Genomic DNA, 22,689 nt, shown 5'->3' on the forward strand with positions numbered 1-22,689 from the left:
CTGAGAGAAATGCAACAAACAAGCTGTGTAAATGCAAAACATTAAGTTGCATGCATTTCCTTGTTTATTAGTGATTTCCTGTAAAGTACAACTTCAGTAGACTCATTTTTGGGTAGTTAAACAAGGATCTTGCTGACATAAATGGTTGTAGAAAGTCAGATATTCCTGCAGATGCCCAAACATCAAAAAACAATTTGCAAGTGACACAAAGTTGGAAATTTTCCACATACCTTCCCAAGACAGCAAACAAACTTTGCTCACCTCTATGGTAATATGCTATTATTTGCCGCTAGTGGAATGTTATGTGTGGGGGATGCGTGGAAGAATACTATTGGAGAATGTATATGGTTTGAACACTTATGGGGCAGTAATTGGAGTGGGTGTGTTAATGGTAGACGTGACAGCTGAGCTTTGTACTTAACAGTGGGGGACCTTTGTTGCACTTCCTAGTTACCTGGTACACCTATATAGTTCTAGAGCTACATTGCACACTTACCTGGTACACCTATATAGTTCTAGACCCACACTGGGCACCCTTCTTACCTAGTACATTTATATAATCCTGGATCTCAGTTGCACAGCGTACTTGCCTGGTACGCTTGCATAGTCCTGGATCCAGCTTGCACACCATATTTACCTGATACACATATAGATCTGGACCTTCATTGCACACTCTATTTAACCCGTTGTGTGGTAATGACGAGCTGAGCTCGTCATGAGGCACGGTTGAGCTGCACTCATGACGAGCTGAGCTCGTCACGGCAGTTGGAGAGTTCACACGAGGGGATAATTTCCCCGCTGTGCTGAACGTTCGAAAAACGTGTGTGGCCGTGACGAGCTCAGCTCGTCATGAGTGCAGCTCCGCTGTGCCTCATGACAAGCTGAGCTCTCCACCAGCACGGCGGCGCGGCGCGCGGCCCCCCTTCCCACGCACAGGAGGTGAAAAACCCCCGCAGGGAAGGGGTTAACTTGTACGCTTTTATAGTCCTGGATCCATGTTGTACACCCTACTTACCTGACACATTTATATAGTCCTGGACTTACATTTGACACGCTACTGACCTGGTACAATTATACAGTCCTGAACCTATGTTGTACACTCTACTTCCATGACTCACTTATACAGTTCTGGACTTACGTTGGACACCCTACTTACCTAGTATACTAATATAGTCGTTGACCCACATTGCACACCCTACTTACCTGGTACACTTATGTAGTCCTGGATCTATGTTGCACACCCTACTTACCGGGAACACTTATATGGCTACTTATCTGGTACATTTATATGGTCCTGAACCTACGTTTGACCATCCAAGTTATCTGGTACACTTATATAGTCATGGAGCTACTCTGCACACCCTGCTTCCCTTGTACGCTTATATAGTCCTGTTCTTATGCTAGTTACCATACTTACCTGGGACATTCAAAACGAATTACTTACTTACCTGACACATTTAAATAGTCCTGGACTTATACTGGACACCATATTTATCTGCTACACTTACATAGTAAATGTAAATGTATTTGAGCTTGTAAAGCGCACTGCTACCCGTCCATAGGTTTCCTGGCGCTGTATAACTCTGGGGAACCCGTCCTGGCTTTTCCCTGTGGGATGGTCCCTGCTGGGAGTCCCCAAGGTGGAGCCAGGCATCCCCGGAATTGATGGGGCCGTTGTAGAGATTAGGCAAGCTAATGCCCAGAGTTGCCGAGTGGAACCCCTGATTAGAGTAAGCACCGAAGTGAGAATTATCGAGTCCGCTGACCCAAGTCCACGACCCTGCCGCGTCGGTAATTGAACCCTCGTCCCGGGCCGACTTCTGCTCCCGGATCTGCCGCCTCTAACCAGTGAGCCACACTACTCCAGTCCTGAACATAGGAATGAATGGGAATTACCGAATCGGTAAATATCGATTTGGTATTTACCGAATCTTACCAATTCGGTAATACTTACCGAATGAATACCTACATCCCATTTACTGATTCTAAAATACCGAATCGGTAAACTTCAGTATTTTAGAATCGGTAAATCTGGATTACCTACATCTGGCCCTTAGTTCTAGACCTATGTTGTATATTCGACTTATCTACTATGCTTATATAGTCATGGACCTACACTGTACACTCTATCTACCTTAGTCACTTATATAGTAATGGACTGACGTTGGACACCGGATTTACCTGGCACACTTATATAGTCCCAGACTTACATTGGCCACCCTAGATATCTGATAAATTTATAAAGTCCTGGAATTAGATTTCACGCCCTGCTTACCTGCTTCAAGTATATAGTCCTGCTCTTATGTTGGACACCCTCCTTACTTGTTACACTTATATGGTCCTGGATCTACATAGTCCGCCCTACTTACCTGGTACATGTATATAATCTGGACCGACGCTGCACCCATTAGTTAGCTGGTACACATGTAATCCTAGACCTATGTTGCATACCCTACTTACCTGCTACACTTATATGGTCCTGGTCCCACACTGTACACTCTACCTACCAGACTCAATTATATAGCGATGTACTTATGTTGGACACCTGACTTACCTGCTATACTTATATAGTCCCGGATCAGGATTGTACACCATGGATATCTGGTAAACTTATAAAGTCCTGGAACTACATTTCACACCCTGCTTACTTGGTTCAACTATATGGTCTTGGTCTTATGTTGGACAGCCTACTTACTGGTACACTTATATCGTCTTGGATCTACATAGCACACCCTACTTACTTGACACATTTCACTCATATTGCTAGACCTATGTTGCACAACCCTACTTACCTGGTACATGTATATAGCATGGACTTACGTTGCACACCCTTCTTACCTGCCACATATATATATATATATATATATATATATATATATATATATATATAATCCTGTCCCTGCGTTGTGTACTCGACTTACCCGACACATCTGCATAGTCCTAGACGTACTTTGGACACCTTACTTACCTGACACATTTCACGAATATAATGCTAGACCTGTGTTACACACCCTACTTCCCTGGACATGCATAAAGACTGCACCTACGTTGCACACCGTTTTTACCTGACACACATATAATCCTGGCCCTACGTTGTGTGCCCTACTAACTTACCTGACACACTTACATAGTCGTATACGTACTTTGGAAGCCTCACTTACATGGTACATTTAAATGGTTCTCGACATCAGGCCCAAGAAAGTGGTTACGAGAAGAGGCCTACAGATGCTCACATCCCAAAAACAAGGCCACGAGCCTCTGTGTACCGCATCAGCACAATTTCAAAGCACAGCAGTCAGCACAACGCGCTGTCATCGTCCACGTACCTTGTGTGTCTTCATATTCGGCAGAGTCTGGGCAGAGGTTATTCAAGTAATCTGCAAGAGAGGTCGAGAGGTCAGACGCGGCCCGGGAGGCAGGTGACAAGCAGTCGCGCGCCAAGGATAACGAGGGCACGCCGTGGCCCCTGCATCCCAGCAACGCAGGAGGCTGACGTTTATTGTCATCCCAGGCCCTGCCGCGTGCAGCCTGGGGTTACAGTGCACGTGCTAATGATGCAAGCTGCCATTCACCCCACCTGTAAATAGCAGTGCCAAAAACAGTCAGCCAGAGCCCACCCCGTGCACATCGGGGGCTTTGCTCACCTGCAAAGCTCTACATTCAAGCATTAGTTCTCCTCAAGTTTGTGTTCCCTTCAAACGTGTTCACATTTTGTACTGATGATTTTGAAGCAGATGCCAAGGGAAGGTGAGCCCAAGGGGACTTTAGCACCTGGGGCATATTTATTAAGCAAACTTGCTGCGTTGCGTGAAAGGGAGAAAGCAGAAATGCTGCATATTTACAAAGATATGGAACACTTCTGATCATTCCTTGTGCTGGTGCACTGTGTGCTGCCTATTGCCTGTGCAGGCACCCTTGCAGTTTGCAGCACACGTGGAAAGAGGAAATAAGCAGAAATAAATATATTTCACCATTTTAGCCTCACCCAGGCGGCCATAGCATTTTGACGCATGCTCAGGTTTACAAGACTCTAAATCTGGGATTACGCCCAAATCAATGGTTGGATGCACGGGAACGAAGCTCCACCGATGGAACGTCTCTCAAGTTAAATGTAATATAACGCAGCCCAAGCTGCTGCGTTGCGTTACACTTCCTTAGAAAGTCACACAAGGCAGCACAAATCGCTCCTTGCGTGTCTTTGTAAAAATTACAAAGCAAGGACAACGCAAAGGCTTCCTATATCTGGGCCCTGGGTTCTAGGTGTCTACAACATTTCTATTGTCTTTGAGCTGCAATATTGTAGTCCAATGCAGTGCAATCTATTACTATCGGCATGCTGAATGATCTCCGGTTTGCAGGGCTGGACTGGCCACCGGGCGTTTTGGTGTGCTGCCGAGCTGGAGGCCAATTTCACTGTGGTGGGGGCTGATTTAGTTAATGGAGACCTGCATGTACTTCAGAATAAACAAAGCAAAACACATTTTTTCCAGCACACGCAGGTCCCAATCAATGAAATCAGCCCCCAGCTCGGCAGAACACCAAACGCCAGGTAGCCAGTCCGGACCAGCCGGTTTGGCACTTTCTCGTAATTACTGCTCTTTTGGGGAGGCAGATATTTAGTATGTTACTTCTGAGTATCCTTTAACGTTTCGTTAGTCTTGGTCTCTTGCCTTACTGCCACCTCTCATGTTGCCCTTCCAAATGCATTAAACCGGCCATCCAGTGTACAATGTCATAATAGACCTCAAAAGGCCAGTTGACATCATCAAATAAACCAACATGCTAAGTTGCCTATTGTTGGCGATTGTTAGTGACACAGGGCTCGGAAAAGAGAGCTGTTTTTAGATCTGGCACTAGAATTATATGTATAATATACTTACTTTTTAGGGGCTCTCAGACATCTTTCTTCAACCATTGGTCTGTAATTGTGTCATTTCAGTTTTTTTACGTCCTGTACAGCATACTGCATGGGGCAGTGGGCTAGCCCGGTGCAGCCATTGGCTAACTTCACGATGAGTGTAAGCTACCTTTTTACAGGACCATATGCATGTACCAAGTTCCCTTCAGGGCGAGGGAATACTTTTCAATGTGTGTATTTTTGCACACCAAAATATTTTTGCTTTTAGCCAATGTTTTTTAGGCTGATGAAGGCCTTTCCCAACATTAAAATGTTGCACACATTATGACAAAATATAAAAACTTTGAGATTGTCAAAAGGCTGAGAATCAACATTGCCAAAGCTTGTTTTTCTCCACATTTTATCTAGAGAAATGCAAGTAGTTCTCATAACTCAGTCTGCATCACTAACAATCACCAACAATAGTCATTACAGAATGCTGTTTTTTTTTTGGTGATGTCTGTTTGGCTTTGAGGTTGCACTGTGATGTCTTTCACTGAGTGGCCATTTTAATACCAGTGAGACATAGTCCTCTTCTCCTCTAGTTGATTCGTTTTTCAGTCTTTGAGAGTCTATGATTTCTGATTTTGCGTGCACAATCTCAACAGATCTTAAATGCCAACCATTGCTCCTTATGTGACGGCAGATGAGTGCTTCCAAGCTGGACACAGTAGACCAAGTGAGGCCTCTCGGATGAGTTACACAGAGCTTACACAGTCATTTTCCTGATGGCTGCAGCGTCCTTACATGGAATCAGTAACATGTCTATCTAATGTATAATGGTGCCCTCCGTCCTGCACTCTCTGCCCCCCACACTCCTACCATAAATACAAGACCTCTTCCTGTAAGTGGCAATTGCTACTTCTTTAACCACCAAAAAGCTCTAGATATTGGTGGGCTGCTCTGGCAGAGATTGCTAAATCAAGCCATGGAGCTGGTCTTGCAAAGACATGGGTCTCTAAAGGCCTGCATGAAATCTAGAGTGTCGCGCAAGCTGCAGGCTCCGAGACAACTTCACTGTTACCCCTGAATGGAGAATCAACAGGCCCGATTCACAGAACTAACTTAAGACAAAATACTAAACTTACTACTTTTGGTATTCACAGAAGTTAGGATTTTGTCTTAAATCTGTTTTAAGACAAATTTAATACATAATCCTAACTTCTGTGAATACCAAAAGTAGTAAGTTTAGGATTTTGTCTTAAGTTAGATCTGTGTATCGGCCCCAACGTTCCTGCCCCGTGAAGACACACATTTCTCAACATTACTTATATTATGAAGACCTGAGCATCCCTGACCTTATATATGTCTATAGTCATGAGTACATCAAAAGCCATGTGTGTATTTGAGCCTGAACATTTCTAAAGGCATTCAAGTTACGAGAACATGTGCATGCGAACAATGCAACATATACATTGCTCCTAAATGTCTGTTGCCTCATGCATGTTGTGAAACCTCTAGTGTGCTTAAACCCGTGCATGTTTATGCAACGCTGCCCACTGGGCAGGATGTGAAGACTAGTTAACGGCCTATGCTGCGGTATTTAAACACTGTTAGGGGCTCGGTAGACAAATATGAGCCTCAGGAAAGACAGGTGCATAATAAGGGGAAGGGTGATTAATTAACAGCAGTTACTGTCTGCAGCATGTAGGCTATAAATATATTTGCACCCCTCTCCCTAAGCTCACCCAAAACAGGTAAACTTCACTCCCACTGTCCATAAGTACCTCCACTGGCCCTTGTGCTTCCTGTCCCTGCTTACAATACAATACAATAATATTTGTAAAGCGCTGCTTATCACGCGCAAGGGTATCTAGGTGCTTGGAGGAGACATCTTGTTTTTGCGGGCTGTCTGGCGAACAGCCAGGTTTTCCGTTTCTTTCTGAACTCTTGGAGGGTGGGTGTTGATCAGAGTTGCAGAGGGAGTTCGTTCCAGTGTTTGGCGGCCAAGTAGGAAAAGGCGCGACCGCAGCTCCAGCTTTTTTTAATGCGGGGGGGTGCTAGATAGAGGGACGCGGAGCATAGTTGCCTGAAGTTAGAATGCGGATAGACATCACTGAATAATACTCACCTGTCAGGATCATGTGATACTGGAACACTCGCTCGATCACCCTCAGCAGTTGGTGTTTCACATTCACTCGACCCCAGTCTGGGTTCTGCTGCTCCCCAGAGGAAAGAAAGGACAAGAATGCTTAACAACAGTGTTGGCAATATATCAATACTAATAACTTGGCTGAGAAAAAGTTCCCTCTTCTCTATTTTAAGGATGTTGCAAGGAACTATCATATTAAACAAAAATTACATTGAAAGCCATGTTCCTTAAGTTGACATAAGTTTAACACATAGAAGGGGGTCATTTATTTTGTATAATGCATGCTTATTCTCTCTCGTCTCCTCCTTCCCAATGAATGATGACCTGATAACCCCTCCTAGGAAATATATTGTCCTGCTGCAATTAGGCAAAATAACTGTGGAATATGTTCTATGCGAATAATGTAAAGCACATATGCAGATTCTAAATTGAGACAAGCTTATGTTTTGAAGCAATTAAATGAAGAAAAGATAGATGCTTGTTTCAGAATATCAGTGGATATTCCAGTTCTCAGGTGTGAACCACTAAGAGGCAATCACCACAGAAGAAATGTTTTTCAGGCATTCAATGTGTTTCAGCTAATGACAGTATACTATTATAGAAAAGTATAGAGAGGAGTCGAAATGTGAGTCCTCCTTTCATGGGGTATCTGAGTTGGCATATGGTTTAAGGCCAGGCCCTGGGTGACGGTAATAGATGTCACGAGGCAATTATTATACGTAATTATGAGCTAGTTATTATAACTTGAGTGCAATTGCTTATTAAAGGCTTCTTCTTATGTCAGTGGCAGCCTTATAAGTAATGGTACTACCATTAAAAAGCTTTATCAGTACTACATATATGATAAAACTAATATCAACACTGCTATCTCTACTACAACAAATATGACTATTACGACCCCTACTGATTCTACTCTTACAATCTGTAAATGGTATCGGTGGACAGCGAAGTTGTTTGCACTTGTGATCTGCTCAACGTTTCCTTGGAAGAATAATGACCTCTAGTGGGAAGAACTTTAATCAGTCACAACAATTCTAGCTAACTAGTAACTACCTACTAACTCGGTTTCAGATAACAGTACAGAGCCATCCTATGGACAACACAGTCATCATCAGCAACACATGTAATCCCTTCCTGATCATTCTGCTTGGCACTCTGAAACATTTGACACTGACCACAAATCCCTAAGAAACAATCTGGAAACATGCAGCTGTTCTGGGGGTTACATTGATCACTCCAGTTGACAATAACTCATCTACTTGGGCACCTCAGTATCTCAGGAGTTACCTGTCACCTATGGAGTGGTCCAGGGACCTAGGCTCTCTCCTGCAATCTTCAACCTTTATGTAGAACCCATCGGAGCACCGCTTAACAGACAATGAAATCAAGCATCATCAACATTTCGAAGATTCAGAAATTACAATGAACACCTCCTTTGCCAACAATTTTGGGTTGCTTAGGACCTGCTTTGCCCTCATACAGAACTGGATGTCAAGCACCGTTCTAAAATTAAATCCAAAGTCAACAGCAAAATACAAGGGCAGCTCCATAAATGGGTATCCAGTGCTTCCCATCTGCCAGAATGCCTAGAGTGTTAGGCCATTCCCAATAGGGCAGGACAAAGACTGATTTGCATTTGGCAGGCTTCTGTATAGAGTGGCACGGTGGGTGTAAAACAATGGCATGGAATGCGACCCTGAGCCAGTAGCTGAGATTCGTTTGAGTATTCTTATTGTTGTAACGCAGGACCAACCCCCAGATTCATCATTGTCATGTTTTGCGAGTCCTTAATAGGGATTATTAAGGAATCGCTATTAAAGACTCGCAAAACGGGATTCATGTAGAAATCACAATCTTTTTTGCGATTTCTACTGCTTCCTTATTTGCGATTCGCAAATTGCTAATCGCAAATAAGGAATGGCTTTCCCATTCATTCCTATGGGCCGGCCCATAGGAATGAATGGGGAGTCATTCCTTATTTGCGATTAGCAATTTGCGAATCGCAAATAAGGAAGCGATTTCAAGGGTGCCAGGGTGTCCAAAGGACACCCTGTAGCACCCCTGAAATGATAATGTACACTGATGTTGCGCACACACATGTCCAAAGGACATGTGTGTGTGTAACATACAACTTAGAAAAATGCACTAAAGTGCATTTTTCTAAGTTTTCGCTATTTACCACGTAGTTATACTTTGCGGTAAATAGCGGCCCCAGATTGCGAATTTGCAATTTTCAAATGGTTCATGAATTGCATTTAAGGAATCGCAAATTGAGATTCCTTAAATGCAATTCATCGCAATTTAGCGAGTTCTAGATTTGCGATTTTTGCATTTGGGATGATGAATCCCAAATGCAAAAATAGCGCTTGCAAAGGGCCAGATTCTCAGAATCTGGCCCTTTGCGAGCCCATTTTACTATGATGAATCTGGCTGCAAGTCACACTTCAGCTCTACTTGAGCAAACAAATTAGGTTCATCATTAACACCAACTTCAAATATTGTACTGTATATTGTATTTTGTAAAAAGCTGATAAAAAATGTCAACACAACTTCACCTTCAAGAACTGTAGACAGCACAGTGGAAGCTCGCACCGGTTATTGAAAGCCTGCATTGCTGAGGCTTGCCTAAGGATGACTGCCCAAGCCATGGGCAATTGCCCTGTTCTTTCTCTCTTTCTCTCTCTCTCCCTCACACAAACAAAATCTGAAGGTACACTCAAAGCACTCACACACACCCGCAACATGACCGACCATTAGGAGTGATCCAAAGCACTTGTTTGTTGGATTGCCACGTGCCAGTGTCTTCAAATATTGTAGCACTGTGACTGGAACCCGCAGGAGTCACTGGCCCATGTAAGGACTGGGATAACAGACTGACACGTCAGCGTACTGCAACGGGTTAGGGATTCCACTTCAGGCTCATCAGAGCTTTGTGAATGTACGTATGTATGTAAGGGGTACTTCTATAGTGTGAACCTAGCCAAAAGGCAATGGAGTAATGTACAGGGTCAAAGACAAGCACAGGGTCAGTGACAGGAGAGGTAGCTGGTTATGGAGTGTGATGTGTTCTTTAAAGAGGTGAGTGTTTAACTCTTCCCTAAATTGGAGCAGCCTTTGGGCTGTCCTGATGGACACAGATATATTGTTCCAGATCCTGGGTACACAGATGGGAAAGGCCCTCCACTTTGTTTTCACTGGATTCCATTCGTACGTGGATTGCAAGAGACTTAAAGATCTCACCTCAAACCAGTGAGAATCAGTTCATTACCGTCCCTGTTCCAGGCAGGCTTGGCAGCATTCCGGATCCAGAAACTGAAGACGAACAGTGGTGCAAAATATCTTGCACCCAGCGTATTTGCACCCGCCAGTTATTAATGTGAACCACTGTCGATTTTTTCTGGCCTTGAAACAGATCCGTGCAGATTGACACCACTCTTATGCCCAACTTCACACATGTATAGGCAGTGCTTTACATGGGCTGGAACCGTAGAGTACTGAGTACATGCACTTTGTTTTATTTTGAGAAGGAGAGTACATGCACTCACTTCTCAAAGAAAAAACATAATACCTTTAATTGGAGAGTACCTGCACTTCTCAAAGAAAAAACATAATAACTTTAATTGGAGAGTACCGGCACTTCTCAAGAAAAACATAATACCTTTAATTGGAGAGTAACAGCACTTCTCAAGAAAAACATAATACCTTTAATTGGAGAGTAACAACACTTCTCAAGAAAAACATAATACCTTTAATTGGAGAGTAACGGCACTTCTCAAGAAAAACATAATACTTTTAATTGGAGAGTACCTGCACTTCTCAAGAAAACATAATACATTTAATTGGAGAGTACCTGCACGTCTCAAGAAAAACATAATACTTTTAATTGGAGAGTACCTGCACTTCTCAAGAAAAACATAATACTTTTAATTGGAGAGTACCTGCACTTCTCAAGAAAACATAATACATTTAATTGGAGAGTACCTGCACTTCTCAAGAAAACATAATACCTTTAATTGGAGAGTACCAGCACTTCTCACAAAAAACATAATACCTTTAATTGGAGAGTATCTGTACTTCTCATAAACAAGCAGCTGCTCTGGTACAGAGGAGCTGCACTTCTATTTTTCCATTTCAAGTGCTGTGTACAGACACTCATGTGAGTCACTGCCATTAACATGCAGAGAGGACCTCTTATAGGGTCTCTGAGATGCTTCCTAACACACAGACATTCAATAACATACAGTCCCTCTATATCTCCCGACAGACGCACAGACACACACAGACAGACACCCCAAGTGTCGGTTCAGTGTGCACACGTAGAAACTATTCGCCCTTAGGAAGCATCTTCAAATATCCGTAAAGCGCCTCTTTGGCGCATCAATTTTAATAAAGAACATTAAGTTTATGATTATTTACTCCTATGTTCCCATGTTATCTCAGTCGATTAGCAAGGGAATGACATCCAACCAGGGGGTGGCAGGGCGCGCCCCTCTCGCACCCGCGCCAGATTTATGACCCAAATCAAAACCCCATTAAGTGCTTCTGTAAGTAATAAATTGAGGCGAAATATTAAAGACGAGTCGCTAGTTCCTGGGTCTGCAGAAGGGGCCTGGTTGTGCAGGGCCCCCTGGGATTCATTCCTACACTGCTGCCGGCGAACGGGGGGTAATTGTTTGGAAGAAATGCCACAGACAGATGAGAACGGAACCCGGAAGTGATTTACGACCTCGACGACAGGGGCCGGATTAACCTCCTGACTGGTAGAGCGGACACCCCATTAATCAGTGGGACTCGGAGGTGTAGAAATGGCGTCTCCTAGTGTTTCTCTAGGGTCAGGAATAACACTTGTGCTGCACGCCTGACTGCAAGGTGTACCTAGGCATGCAAGGCAACATTTCAGAACAGGAAAGTGGAAGATTTAAAAATAAAAATAAATCAGGGAATGTATTTCCACCACTGACTTATATTGAAGCAGAGGCAACTTTAGGCTGGAAACAGGCAACAATAAAGTCATTTGGGCGTAAAGAAATTGTGAATCTTCCACCTGAATCCGGTCTTTTGGCATCTATGACATATATTGCTGGAGATATCTGATGAGAGTTGGTTCACTCTACAGTGGGCAAGACTGTGGATGATACTCTCCGTCATAAAAAGCAACTTGCCTCCGTAGCCTTCAGTAGCGTTACTCTCGTTACAAACCTGCGCCTATTGGAACCAGATTCAACAAATTATTGCTGGTGCTCAGCCCCCAGTTATATGGGCAAGTCCAATCACGTAATCTCCCCGTGCCTCCCAACAATGAATGTGTCCTTGTGTAATGTAAATGGTGCTCATGTACAGCTCTCCAATAACTTTGGGTCAGGTTCACACGCGGGAAACGACCTTTACATCGTGGTGATTACACCGCGATGCCATTACAATGCGGTTGTTACAACAAACGCGTTCTTAGCACGCAATGCCATTACTACGCAAGTCTTTACATCGACTTGCAGTAGATGGCGCGCTAACATATGGAATAGTATAGTTTACTTTTCCAACACCTTCCCTACTGTTGCATAGGCTGTAGTTGGAACAGTAAATTATATATTTCTAATGTCAGCACGCCATCTACTGCAAGTCGATGTAATGACTTGTGTAGTAATGGCATTGCCTGGTAACAACACGTCGTTGTAACGACCGCATTGTAATGCCACATAATGTAATGACTTGCGTAGTAACGAGTCATATTCAGTTCACGCTATAGAAAAACTGCAAAAAATAAATAAATGAGGATGAAGTGCCATGCCTGGCCCTGCAGGATACTCACACTCATCATGGAACAAACTAATGAATCAACCTGTCTCAGACAGTACTGATAAGTTACTTATATATTAATTTTGTCTAGCGCCAACCAACCAGTGCTGACCACCCAAGTTGCACGATCTTGCCCCTAGAAAGCAGCAAATAAGTCCTGGAAAAGTAGATGGTGATCTAATTAACATAGACAGTAACATCACTTCATCACTTTTTGCCACCACAACATACCCTCCTTCTCAGTTATAGCTGAGGTGCAAACTGCAATGCAACCAAATAAGAAAGAAATTATTTACAATCTATTGTAAATGTATTTATATAGCGCTTACGACTCCTGACTAGGCATTGAAGTGCTGCTTTCGGCAAGTAGCACCCTGCTCCCGAAACCAAAATGAGTACTTAGTAGCCTAATACAATTGTTTTCTTTTGTTTTTTCTTGTGCATTAGTTGTGTCACGATTGTGCTCTTGATTTCTTGTGTGTTTGGAAGACTTTGGGATAGGGATAGAATGATAGGAGTGGATTTAACCCCTTGCGCGCTAGCGGTTTTCCCGCTGTGCGCTGGATTTTTAGAAAAACCGGCGTTACATGGCGAGCTCAGCTTGTCATCAGCACACGAACGCCATAGCTGATGACGAGCTCAGCTCGTCATCAGCATCGAAGGGGTTAAAAAGGGGAAGTAGTGAGTTGTTCTTTTAAGTAATGGTCACATGTGCTTGTTAGTTGGGTGGCATGGCTAAAAATGAGGGGTGGAAGACTCGAAGGATGTTTGAGAGTTCATCGTTGTCAGAAGGTTCGGGAGGAGCCAGATGGGTGGGAGTGAAGGTTTTTCAAAACAATAAAAAGAAAATGTAAATATTTTATTTGTATGCATATATATGTATGTGTTTCAGGTTCCTCTTCCTGTCATTGAAAAGTGGTAAATGTCTAAGGCAATACAAAAGAGTGAATTTTAAAAGTAATGCATGCTTCAATAATCATTCCATACTGTCTGTCATGTAGTAAAACCTACAGGAATGCAAAGCTTGATCAAGAAGGCTGGTGCTGGTGATATGCTGATATTTTGAACTCATGAGGTTAATATAAGTGATGATGGAATATGTGAAATACACTTATTTATGACACATTGGCCGCCACAGGACGTGAGTGCAGTTTTAGCATGTCATGTTTTTATTAGTGCCTTGAAGCAGCCTAATGACTGTGTGAGTGCTATACAAAAAGTTACAACTAGAAATGTGAAAAGAGCATCTAGAATTTATATTAACTATTGCAAATCACACGTACATTACCCACATATCATGGGTAGTTTAACAAATAAAGAACTTTAAAAGACATGATAATGAAACTAAGGGGAGGTAAGCTCTGTTTGTACTTTGAAAAGTGGCTGTTTCTCAATGAGGAAGACAAATGTCCTGCTTGTAATGTGGTAATAATCTATGTATAATAAGAGATGGCTTACAAATGCAGCGTTATGCATGTCTACGATTCCCTGCCCATCCTTTAGATATGCTACTGACTCTAACACCAGGTCAATCGAAGAGAGACTCATGCAAGACAGATAACTAGAGATCTCCTCCCTTATGCCGCTGCCTCGCCCCTTCTCTGTTCTCAATGCTTTCTCCCTCAGCCAGGTTTGACCAGGATAAACATCATACAAGGTCTTAGCCAGATCCTACCATGAGTAATTGGTGGAGCCCAGACACAAAAACCCTTATAAAATGACACATTGTGCCTCCTAAAATGAGGTATCCTTCATAATAGGATCACCGCTGTAAATATCAGACGTCACCCTCATTCCTGAGGCCACAGGTTGATTAGTATGTAAATGGACATGGCAAATAATGTGGCATTTCAATGCAAGCAATTGCTTAGGCTTCTCTTTCTTAATGGGCAAACGTCAAGGTCTTTGCACAATTGAAAATTAAACATTGAAACATCCTGGTCAACCAGATTACTTCTTTGGCTCTAGGAAGATAATCCAAGTAACTTTATGAAGATGTTATCTAATATTCAGGAGCTACAAATCCATGTCTACTGGGGCTAACAATGCTTCTTGACATAGTCTCATGGGAGGTACAAAAGGCCAAGCCAAGCACCGACTGGGTCTCTGGTCTCAAGCATTTCAGGACAATCCCTAGCCGATGCAGGCAATTTTCTCTGGATTATGAAATGTCCTCCAAATAGGATTGGAAATATTTTTGCTTTAGTTTATTTTGAACTTTTCTTGGTAGCTGCAACCAAGTAAATGGTCCATACATTGTAAGAAACTTCAGAACTTTCAATGTAAGTTGCCATTTTCTGGGGGTTGGGGAGGGGGGGTTCATATAACTCCTTTCTTCAGTGTGTCCTCGCTAAGCCTATTCAGTTCTCTCAACCCAATCATTCACTGGAATAACTCAGAATTAGGAAGGTCATAAAGTTTCAGAGAATATAAAGAACATAGCTGGACCCCGATGCTTTGAGCAATCAATCAAAATAAACGAAAATACAACATGAAGCTTGTCAACAAGGACCACACCATGATATATGACTCTGGTCGGAGATGGCCAAAAGAGAACCAGAGGGCAGGATTCACAAAAGTAATCTGAGACAAAATCTTAACTTTACGACTTTCGGTATTCACAAAAGGCATTTAGCAGTAGTAAAGTTAGGATTCCTAACTTTACTACTACTAAACTGAGACAAAATCCTAACTTTAAGACTTTCAGTATTCACAAAAGGCATTTAGTAGTAGTAAAGTTAAATCTTACTACTACTAAATGACTTTTGTGAAGACTGAAAGCCGTAAAGTTAGGTTTTTGTCTCATATTACTTTTGTGAATCGGTCCCAGAGTGAATCCAGCTAAAGTGTGAAATAAATACTGTATTAATCTAGGACTGAACTAAACAGTTTCTCATTCGATTATATGTACAGTGGCACCTACTCTTGTTGCTGACATCATACACTTGCCACTTTACAAAATGGCTGACATGGGACCAGTTGCTGGAAACAAAAGAATGGTGGTAACTTACCTCAAACTCCCTGACGACTGCAGCCACCTGGTGGGACCGTAGGCAACTCTCATCCAGCACCGCCAAAGTCCTGTCGTATTGCAAGATGTAGGCCGCATGATGCTCAAAGCTGGCTGCCCTGGCTAGGAAGATGTCAGCAAGCTTCTGATTTTCCTCCCTTGAAGATGAAAACAAAGTGAAGCAAGGCATTTAGTACCAGAAATAGATGTAACAGTTAGTATTAAGTATCATGAATTCTTCCTGTTGTGAGGAGTTTCTCCATCCTCCAAGGAAGTACTGTGCTTAATTTGTAAAAGAATGAGTGCCTGTGACAAAGCTCTGCTCAGAAGCCCGTGGCTGGTGCAATTAAATATTTGCGTGCCCAGTACCATGGTTGGTAATCTTGAATCCACCTAATGCCTCTTTAGTCCACTATCAGAAGCTCCCTGTCCCCTTAGCTCACTCTTGTCCTGCTTTCTCCTGCTTTTTGCTTTGTTTTTCCCTCTCTTGCTTCTGGTAATGTCTGATGCAGTATTAATAAGAGCCAGTCCTCGGAAAGAAGTGCAGGGAGCACCCACTGACATCCACCGTTTCAAATTAAGCGCTGGGTGTATAAACTCAAAGTGTGGCTAAATTGATTGAGCAGCTGAATTTCACCAAAATAATAGAATATTTGAAGTGTCATAACAGCCCAATGACATCATAGGAAATGACAGCTCATGAGCATTCAGTAAAATTGTAAGACATTGTATGGTTTTTAAATCATCTTGATTGAAAAGTTGAGGCTGCAGCATGTTAATATACTGTAATCGATAACAGGTGCACAGAGACCTCACCCCCACCTGAAAAGGTTTGCACCTTGGCAGTTCTCTTTAACTATGACATTTATTTTGCACCTCATTTAAATACCGTCACAGAAAATGTAAAACAACATCTTCAACATCTAACTCACAAAATTGTGATGATCTCTGAGGTGGTAACATCCTGCTTGGACTACAAAGGACCTATCTATATAAGTATTCCAGCTAGGACTCTTTCCAAGCACCAAGGAGACCAGTGCAGCTCATGTTTGGCCTGTGATGCTCTGACCTCTTAAAATCTGCACTGCGGGCCTTCCACTCTCTACTAACTAAAGACCAATTACAGTTCTAGTCTGTCTGGGCCTGATTCCCAAACTGCACTTTGTAGAATGTTTTGTAGTATAACAGTAGTACTACAAAACTAGAAGACATGGCTTGGCAGTTCGGGCTGGACTGTTCCCATAAGGCACAGGGTCGGGACTGATTTGCATATGGCCTTGTCTGAACTGGGGTGGCGTGGTGTGCAAAATAACGATGGATTAAACCCAGATCTGTGACTGGGGGTGAAAGTTTTGCCATTGTGCAACATTCCGCCCATCATCTTGTGTGTTTTGCTGTACTACAAAATTTACCACAACTTCCTATTCACAAACTGCACTGTTTTAGTATATTACACTTTTGAGTATTGTTTACTACTTGTCCATATTCACAAACTGCATTTTGTAGGAGGAAAGATGAGGCTAAATGTGTTTGACAAAAATTCATAATGTGAAAGCTATAACCACAGGTGATGAAACCCCTTTATTAGATATCTTTCTGATCATGATTTTAAATGGATGTACGATTTTAAGTACGTTTCAATGTCGTTTTTTATTTATCTAGAAAGCTATGAATTGGAGAATAAGCGTCATGTACTAGAAATAATTTGGTTTGGTACCCTATTGGAAGCATGATTTTATTTTGAGTGCATTATGAGGATTTGATGGAATGTTCTTACGCTCTGTTTTATTTTATTTTGCACTTTTAAGTCTGTTTTTTTTATCTTTCAAATAAAGTTTATTGATCTGAACTGAAGCCCCTTTGTTTGATTCGCAGCAATTTGCTTGGGTTCTGCACCAACATCTTATCGACTGCACGCTGGGATCAAAATGGATATTTGAAACATTATATTTGGGAGGATAAGAGAATACTCATGGCCTCTGTATTTCACCAGTCAACAAAATGCATAGAAAAGCATTGCATGGGAGAAGTCGCATTTAGGACGGAAAATGTACAAATTTCATGAAACACAAAAATTGGAAACTTCACAAAACCGTGCTGGCGCGACAGAATCTTCCAAGACTACTATTTACCAAAGTCTTATTTACGGAAAAGTAGTGGTGGACTGCCAACTCTTTAAAAAACAATTGAAAACACATCTGTTTAGTCAGACCGTCTGATTGGCTCCCACCCTTACCCCAGCTCACTTCCGCGCCAGGACACTCCAGAGTATTAGTGCACGATACAAATTCTTTATAACATATAACATAAATGGGGGCACAGTAGGCAATGCCCAAAGTCAGCTGACTCTGAAATGCTGGAGAAGTAGGAGTCAGTCCCAGAATCTACAACTGACTCTGCCCCGGCTCCACTGTCCTTTCAGAGACTCAGCCTGAAGGGGAGTGAATGGTTTTGCCTCATTCCAGTTTTTTTAGCCTCCCATGCAACAGCCAGCCTTTGATATTGTTCATATACCCCAAGGGGGCGACTAGAGCTCTCTGGATGGCCATTATCTCCGCTGTCTCAGTAAATGTATGGTAGCAATCACGCTCTCTGGCAGCCGCCTGACATATTAACTGCCCCACTTAAAAGCACAGCAATTTAGTGGATCATCAGGACAGGAAGTATGCCTTTTTAATGTGTTTAATCAAATAAAATGGCTCCTTTAACACTATCCCCAGAGGCGTGATTAAAGGCATCTGATCTTACAGGTTTACTCACTGACTCCCCAGAACCTGATATCGCTTGGTAGAATTCTGAGTAACAAAGCACCACAAATTATGAATAATCTGGCAGTATGAGTGAGAACTGCTTGCAGAGGTGTGGCACAGCGGCCAGGGTGCCTGCCTCTGGACCAAAGCGTTCGAGGTTCGATCCCCGGCTCCGGTGGCAGATTAGCCCAGCACCATGTGACTCTGGGCAATAGCTTGCTTAATCTTCCCGATGGCCCCCACCGCCGGGACACCTCTCTGGAGGTAGCTGTGCGCTACAAATGCTGCCATTTTTTATTTTTGACCCAATCCATCGTGTATTATAAACCATGGCATGCTAGGCCCTTACTTCCACCAGCAGGGGGCACTAGACTGGCCCCACAAGCAGAAAACATTGGCCTCGTGTTGGTTGCAGGTAAGATGTCACTCTTCCTTAGATGACAAAAATCCTCACATCTGCACTGCTTGCCTGCAGCTATATTAGTGCCTCAGTAAAGTGCAAGTGGCTAGGACCAGCTGGGCCGCATGGCACCACCAGCACTGGACAGCTTGAGTATAAATGACTGCATTCAGGGCTGGAGGGGCTGAGAAGGCAATGAGTGTAGACACCCAGGCCCAGTTTTACGTAAACATCACCAATGCAGGGAGGAAAGAAAATTGCTGCTTGAACGGGAGCGAGCACAACTTCTCCATATCTACTAAGATGTAGCGCTGTTCTGCTTGCTTCTGGTGCCAAATCACCACCCCCTTTTGTACCACTTTGTTCGCCATAAGTTGGCAGGGTATGCTCAGACGTGATTCCCTTGCTCACTTTGCCACTGGATTCAAGCAAGCCGGGCTGAAGACGGCTGGAATGCCAGAAACCGGTCATCAGAAGCTTGTTTCCGGTCCAGGGAAGGCATGGCTTGGCAGTTCGGGCTTGACTGTTCCCATGAGGCAGAGGGTCAGACTGATTTGCATATGGCCATGTCTGAACTGGGGTGGCAGAGTGGGTTAAAGAACGGTGATGGATTAAACCCAGATCTGTTGACTGGGTATGAGTGTTTGATTGGTTCAGATGCTCCGTCCATCACCACCCCCTTTTGTACCACATTGCTTCTGGTGCCGGCGCACTTTTGGCTGTTCTTGTGCCAATGCAGACGCCCTAGAGTCGTAGTGCAAAGGTGTCCGTCTTCGTTGGGGACAGCATAGGCTTCATGTAGCAAAGTGTCCCTTTCAGTGCAAAACCAATGCATTAGCACCTTCGGTGCTCATGACGAGACCAGCTCGTCATGAGTCATGGTGGAGCTGTGCTCATGTTATCTGGTCTCGTCATAACGGCTCTGCGCTGGTCACGTGTGGTTTCCCGCCTGTGCGGGCGAATTAATCAGTGGGCGGGGTCGTGACGAGACCAGGCCGTCATGAGCGCAGCTCCAACATGACTCATGGCGAGCTGGTCTCGTCACAAGCACCGCTGCTCAACCCTCGCCCCCCGCACAATGGGGGCATTATCCCGGTAGCGAAGGGGTTAAAATGTTTCCCAATGGTGCTGTAGAATGCTGCACACATGCAAAAAGAGAAAATAATGAATAGGAATTAAAACATTCCTCTTCATTACGCTTGCCTAGAGGAGGCGCTGAATTTTGGTGCCAATCCCTGTCTGTAATGCTGTGTAGACAGCGATAAGCACCAAAACCCACGGTTGCATGGGACCGCCCATACACCTCCCATGGACTGCCCCCTTGATGTAAAGTAATGCAAAGCAGTGCATTGTGCACCATAGCATTACGTTGCATTACAATCCAATTCATATCGCTATATGTGTTGGATTGTAAATCCCATAACAACACTTTGAGTCGGCTTTGTGTTAAAAAAGTAATGCAAACTAAACACAAAGGGCCTAATTACGCTGTTGTTGGGACCGCAACCAGGCACAACACACCAGGAAGTGCAGTTAGTGCGACCACCTGAACAACCAACTTGAAGCGATTGTCCACCAGTGGTGTGTCTGATTTAAGTCTCATGGCTGCTCAGTCCCACTGAAATCCCATCCATGCATCGTATCTCTCCTCGAGGGGGGAATGGGTCTTTGGGAAAACAAATATAGGCCTTCCTTGTCCAGGTACCTGGTCCTACCTGAAGGAGACTGAAGAGAAAAATAATATTTTGGTAGGAAGTCGCTGAAAATGTACTCGTGGCCATTTTCTTTTGGTCTTTCAGCCATTCACCAAGGGTATGGGTTAATAAACTCTATATTATAAATGCAATTTCAATACAGTTCAGACAAGCATTGACAAAGCCAATAGGTCTGACTTTGGCTGCCAGCCTTTTGGTTTTATCAATACTTGCCTTGTTTTACCATGGTTTTTGTAAAACATAATTGTTGGGAACTGTCAGGCCCTCGCCAGTACCAAAAACACATTGGTTACAAACAAGGTTGTTTTTTGGTCTCAAATAGCTCACATTGGCATTGTGGAACTACTTTGTGTGCAGATGCAGGGCCGGACTGGCCATAGCGGGCACCGGGCAATCACCCGGTGCGCTGCACGGGTGGGGGCCGGTTTGTTTTTGTTACAGGGCCGATTTTGCAGCCCTGTACCAAAATCGGCCGAAAACCGGCCCCGGCAAAGAGCTCGGTGGCAGATCCAACCCCCTCTCCCTCCTCTACCCCCTCCCCCAGTGGGGAGTGGGGCCGGCCGAGCACTTTGCCAGGGCTGGTTGTGGTTCCCAGTCCGGCCCTGTGCAGATGTGCTTCTTGTGAAAGGGCAGAATGTTGTGACTCACAGTGTAGTTAGCCAATGGGTGAAGTAGGCTGAAAAAATTCCCCATCCTTTAATCTCAAGAAAAATGTGAAGGACAGCACTAGATTAATAGATGTAGAAGACTGGCTGAAAGCCCCTGTATGTAAGCAAGTGACCAAGGTGCAATGGCACTGAAACGCGTAGATGCTTCTTCCGAATAAAGCATAACTGGAGTGCTGTGATTTCTCTCGATATGAGTGGGAACCTGTTAGTTAACTTCGCAGTGCACTGCAGAGCACTGCATCACGAGCACCGCTGACGATCAGAAAGGACTGCGGCAGCTCGCCGAAACAAGGAGAGCAAATATATATAAACACACACGTATATATTCTGAAAAGACCAAAGGTTAATCTATAACTGGTGAATTTGAGTATTTTTGTACTTTAAAATAGTATGTTTTAACTGACATTTTACCTAACTATAATGTCCCTTTAACCTTTGTTTTTCAGTGAATTTCTAAAGTTTTTTTTTGAGTACCTAACTATAACTGGTTTTTTTTAGTTGAAGTAAAATGTGCATTACTATAAGTGGCATGCTGCTTGGTGAAAGATGGTGGGGCCTTTGGCCCTACACAGTGTGGGGTTAGGTGTACCTCAGCCCCACATGGTTTACGGACAGGCTAGGCCCTGCACCCAACCCTCCCCATGGGGACCACCCTCATGTGCGACCTTCCTCTGATTCTGATGAGTAATTCTTTTATAAAAAATGACTATTGCCTCATACTTTCACAACAATTTACTGAGGTGTGCTAACATTTTAAAGCTGCCCTGGCAGACCACAATCCTTATAAAACTCACAAATTTTATAATGCCTGATTTGGCCAGTGAAAACATAATTTTTTTACTTTAGTATTCTGGGGTTAAGTGGGTAAGGGAGGAAACAGAGCAAAGTACATTTGATATATATAAAATAGAGCACAGTATATAGGATTTATAGGAAATAGAGCACAGTATTGAGCAATGGACTTAAAAGATGAAAACAATCTGCAGATTTTCCATAATGTCTTTAGCATACCCGTAGCGTAGTAAGGATGTCCTGGGACAAGCAAGGAAAATGGCCCCTTTGACTGCAGTTGGGGTATTTAAAATAGCATTCATCAGGGGATGGGACAGTTAGGGCTCTGGGTCCCGGTGTAACTGCACCTGCTGCACCAATGATAGCTACCCCCCCTGCAGCATACATATAGATATATCTATATATATATATATCTCTATATATATATATATAGATATATATATATATATATAGAGATATATATATCTATATATATATATATACTGATGTCGAGGTTTTACCAATAAACATCCTTGAATGCGAAAAAAAATACATATATTTTTCATGAGTGTGCAACTAGGCAACATGTGCAC

General features: G+C 43.3%; 1 protein-coding gene across 3 annotated transcripts in view; it reads right to left on the reverse strand.

Annotated features, from left to right (window-relative positions):
* The window catches only part of FGD5 (FYVE, RhoGEF and PH domain containing 5), a 428,915-nt gene that overhangs the window by 112,547 nt on the left and 293,679 nt on the right, over window positions 1-22,689 (reverse strand). For all 3 annotated transcript variants that reach the window (XM_078661708.1, XM_078661707.1, XM_078661706.1), the window contains exons 7-9: window positions 15,794-15,950; window positions 6,969-7,056; window positions 3,327-3,377 (exon numbers count right to left, since the gene is read on the reverse strand). In XM_078661708.1, the coding sequence (XP_078517834.1) occupies window positions 3,327-3,377; window positions 6,969-7,056; window positions 15,794-15,950 (296 nt within the window). The remainder of the gene's footprint in view (window positions 1-3,326; window positions 3,378-6,968; window positions 7,057-15,793; window positions 15,951-22,689) is intronic.

The sequence above is a fragment of the Lissotriton helveticus genome, chromosome 9 (genome assembly GCF_964261635.1).
Source record: "Lissotriton helveticus chromosome 9, aLisHel1.1, whole genome shotgun sequence".
NCBI classification, from domain to species: Eukaryota; Metazoa; Chordata; class Amphibia; order Caudata; family Salamandridae; genus Lissotriton; species Lissotriton helveticus.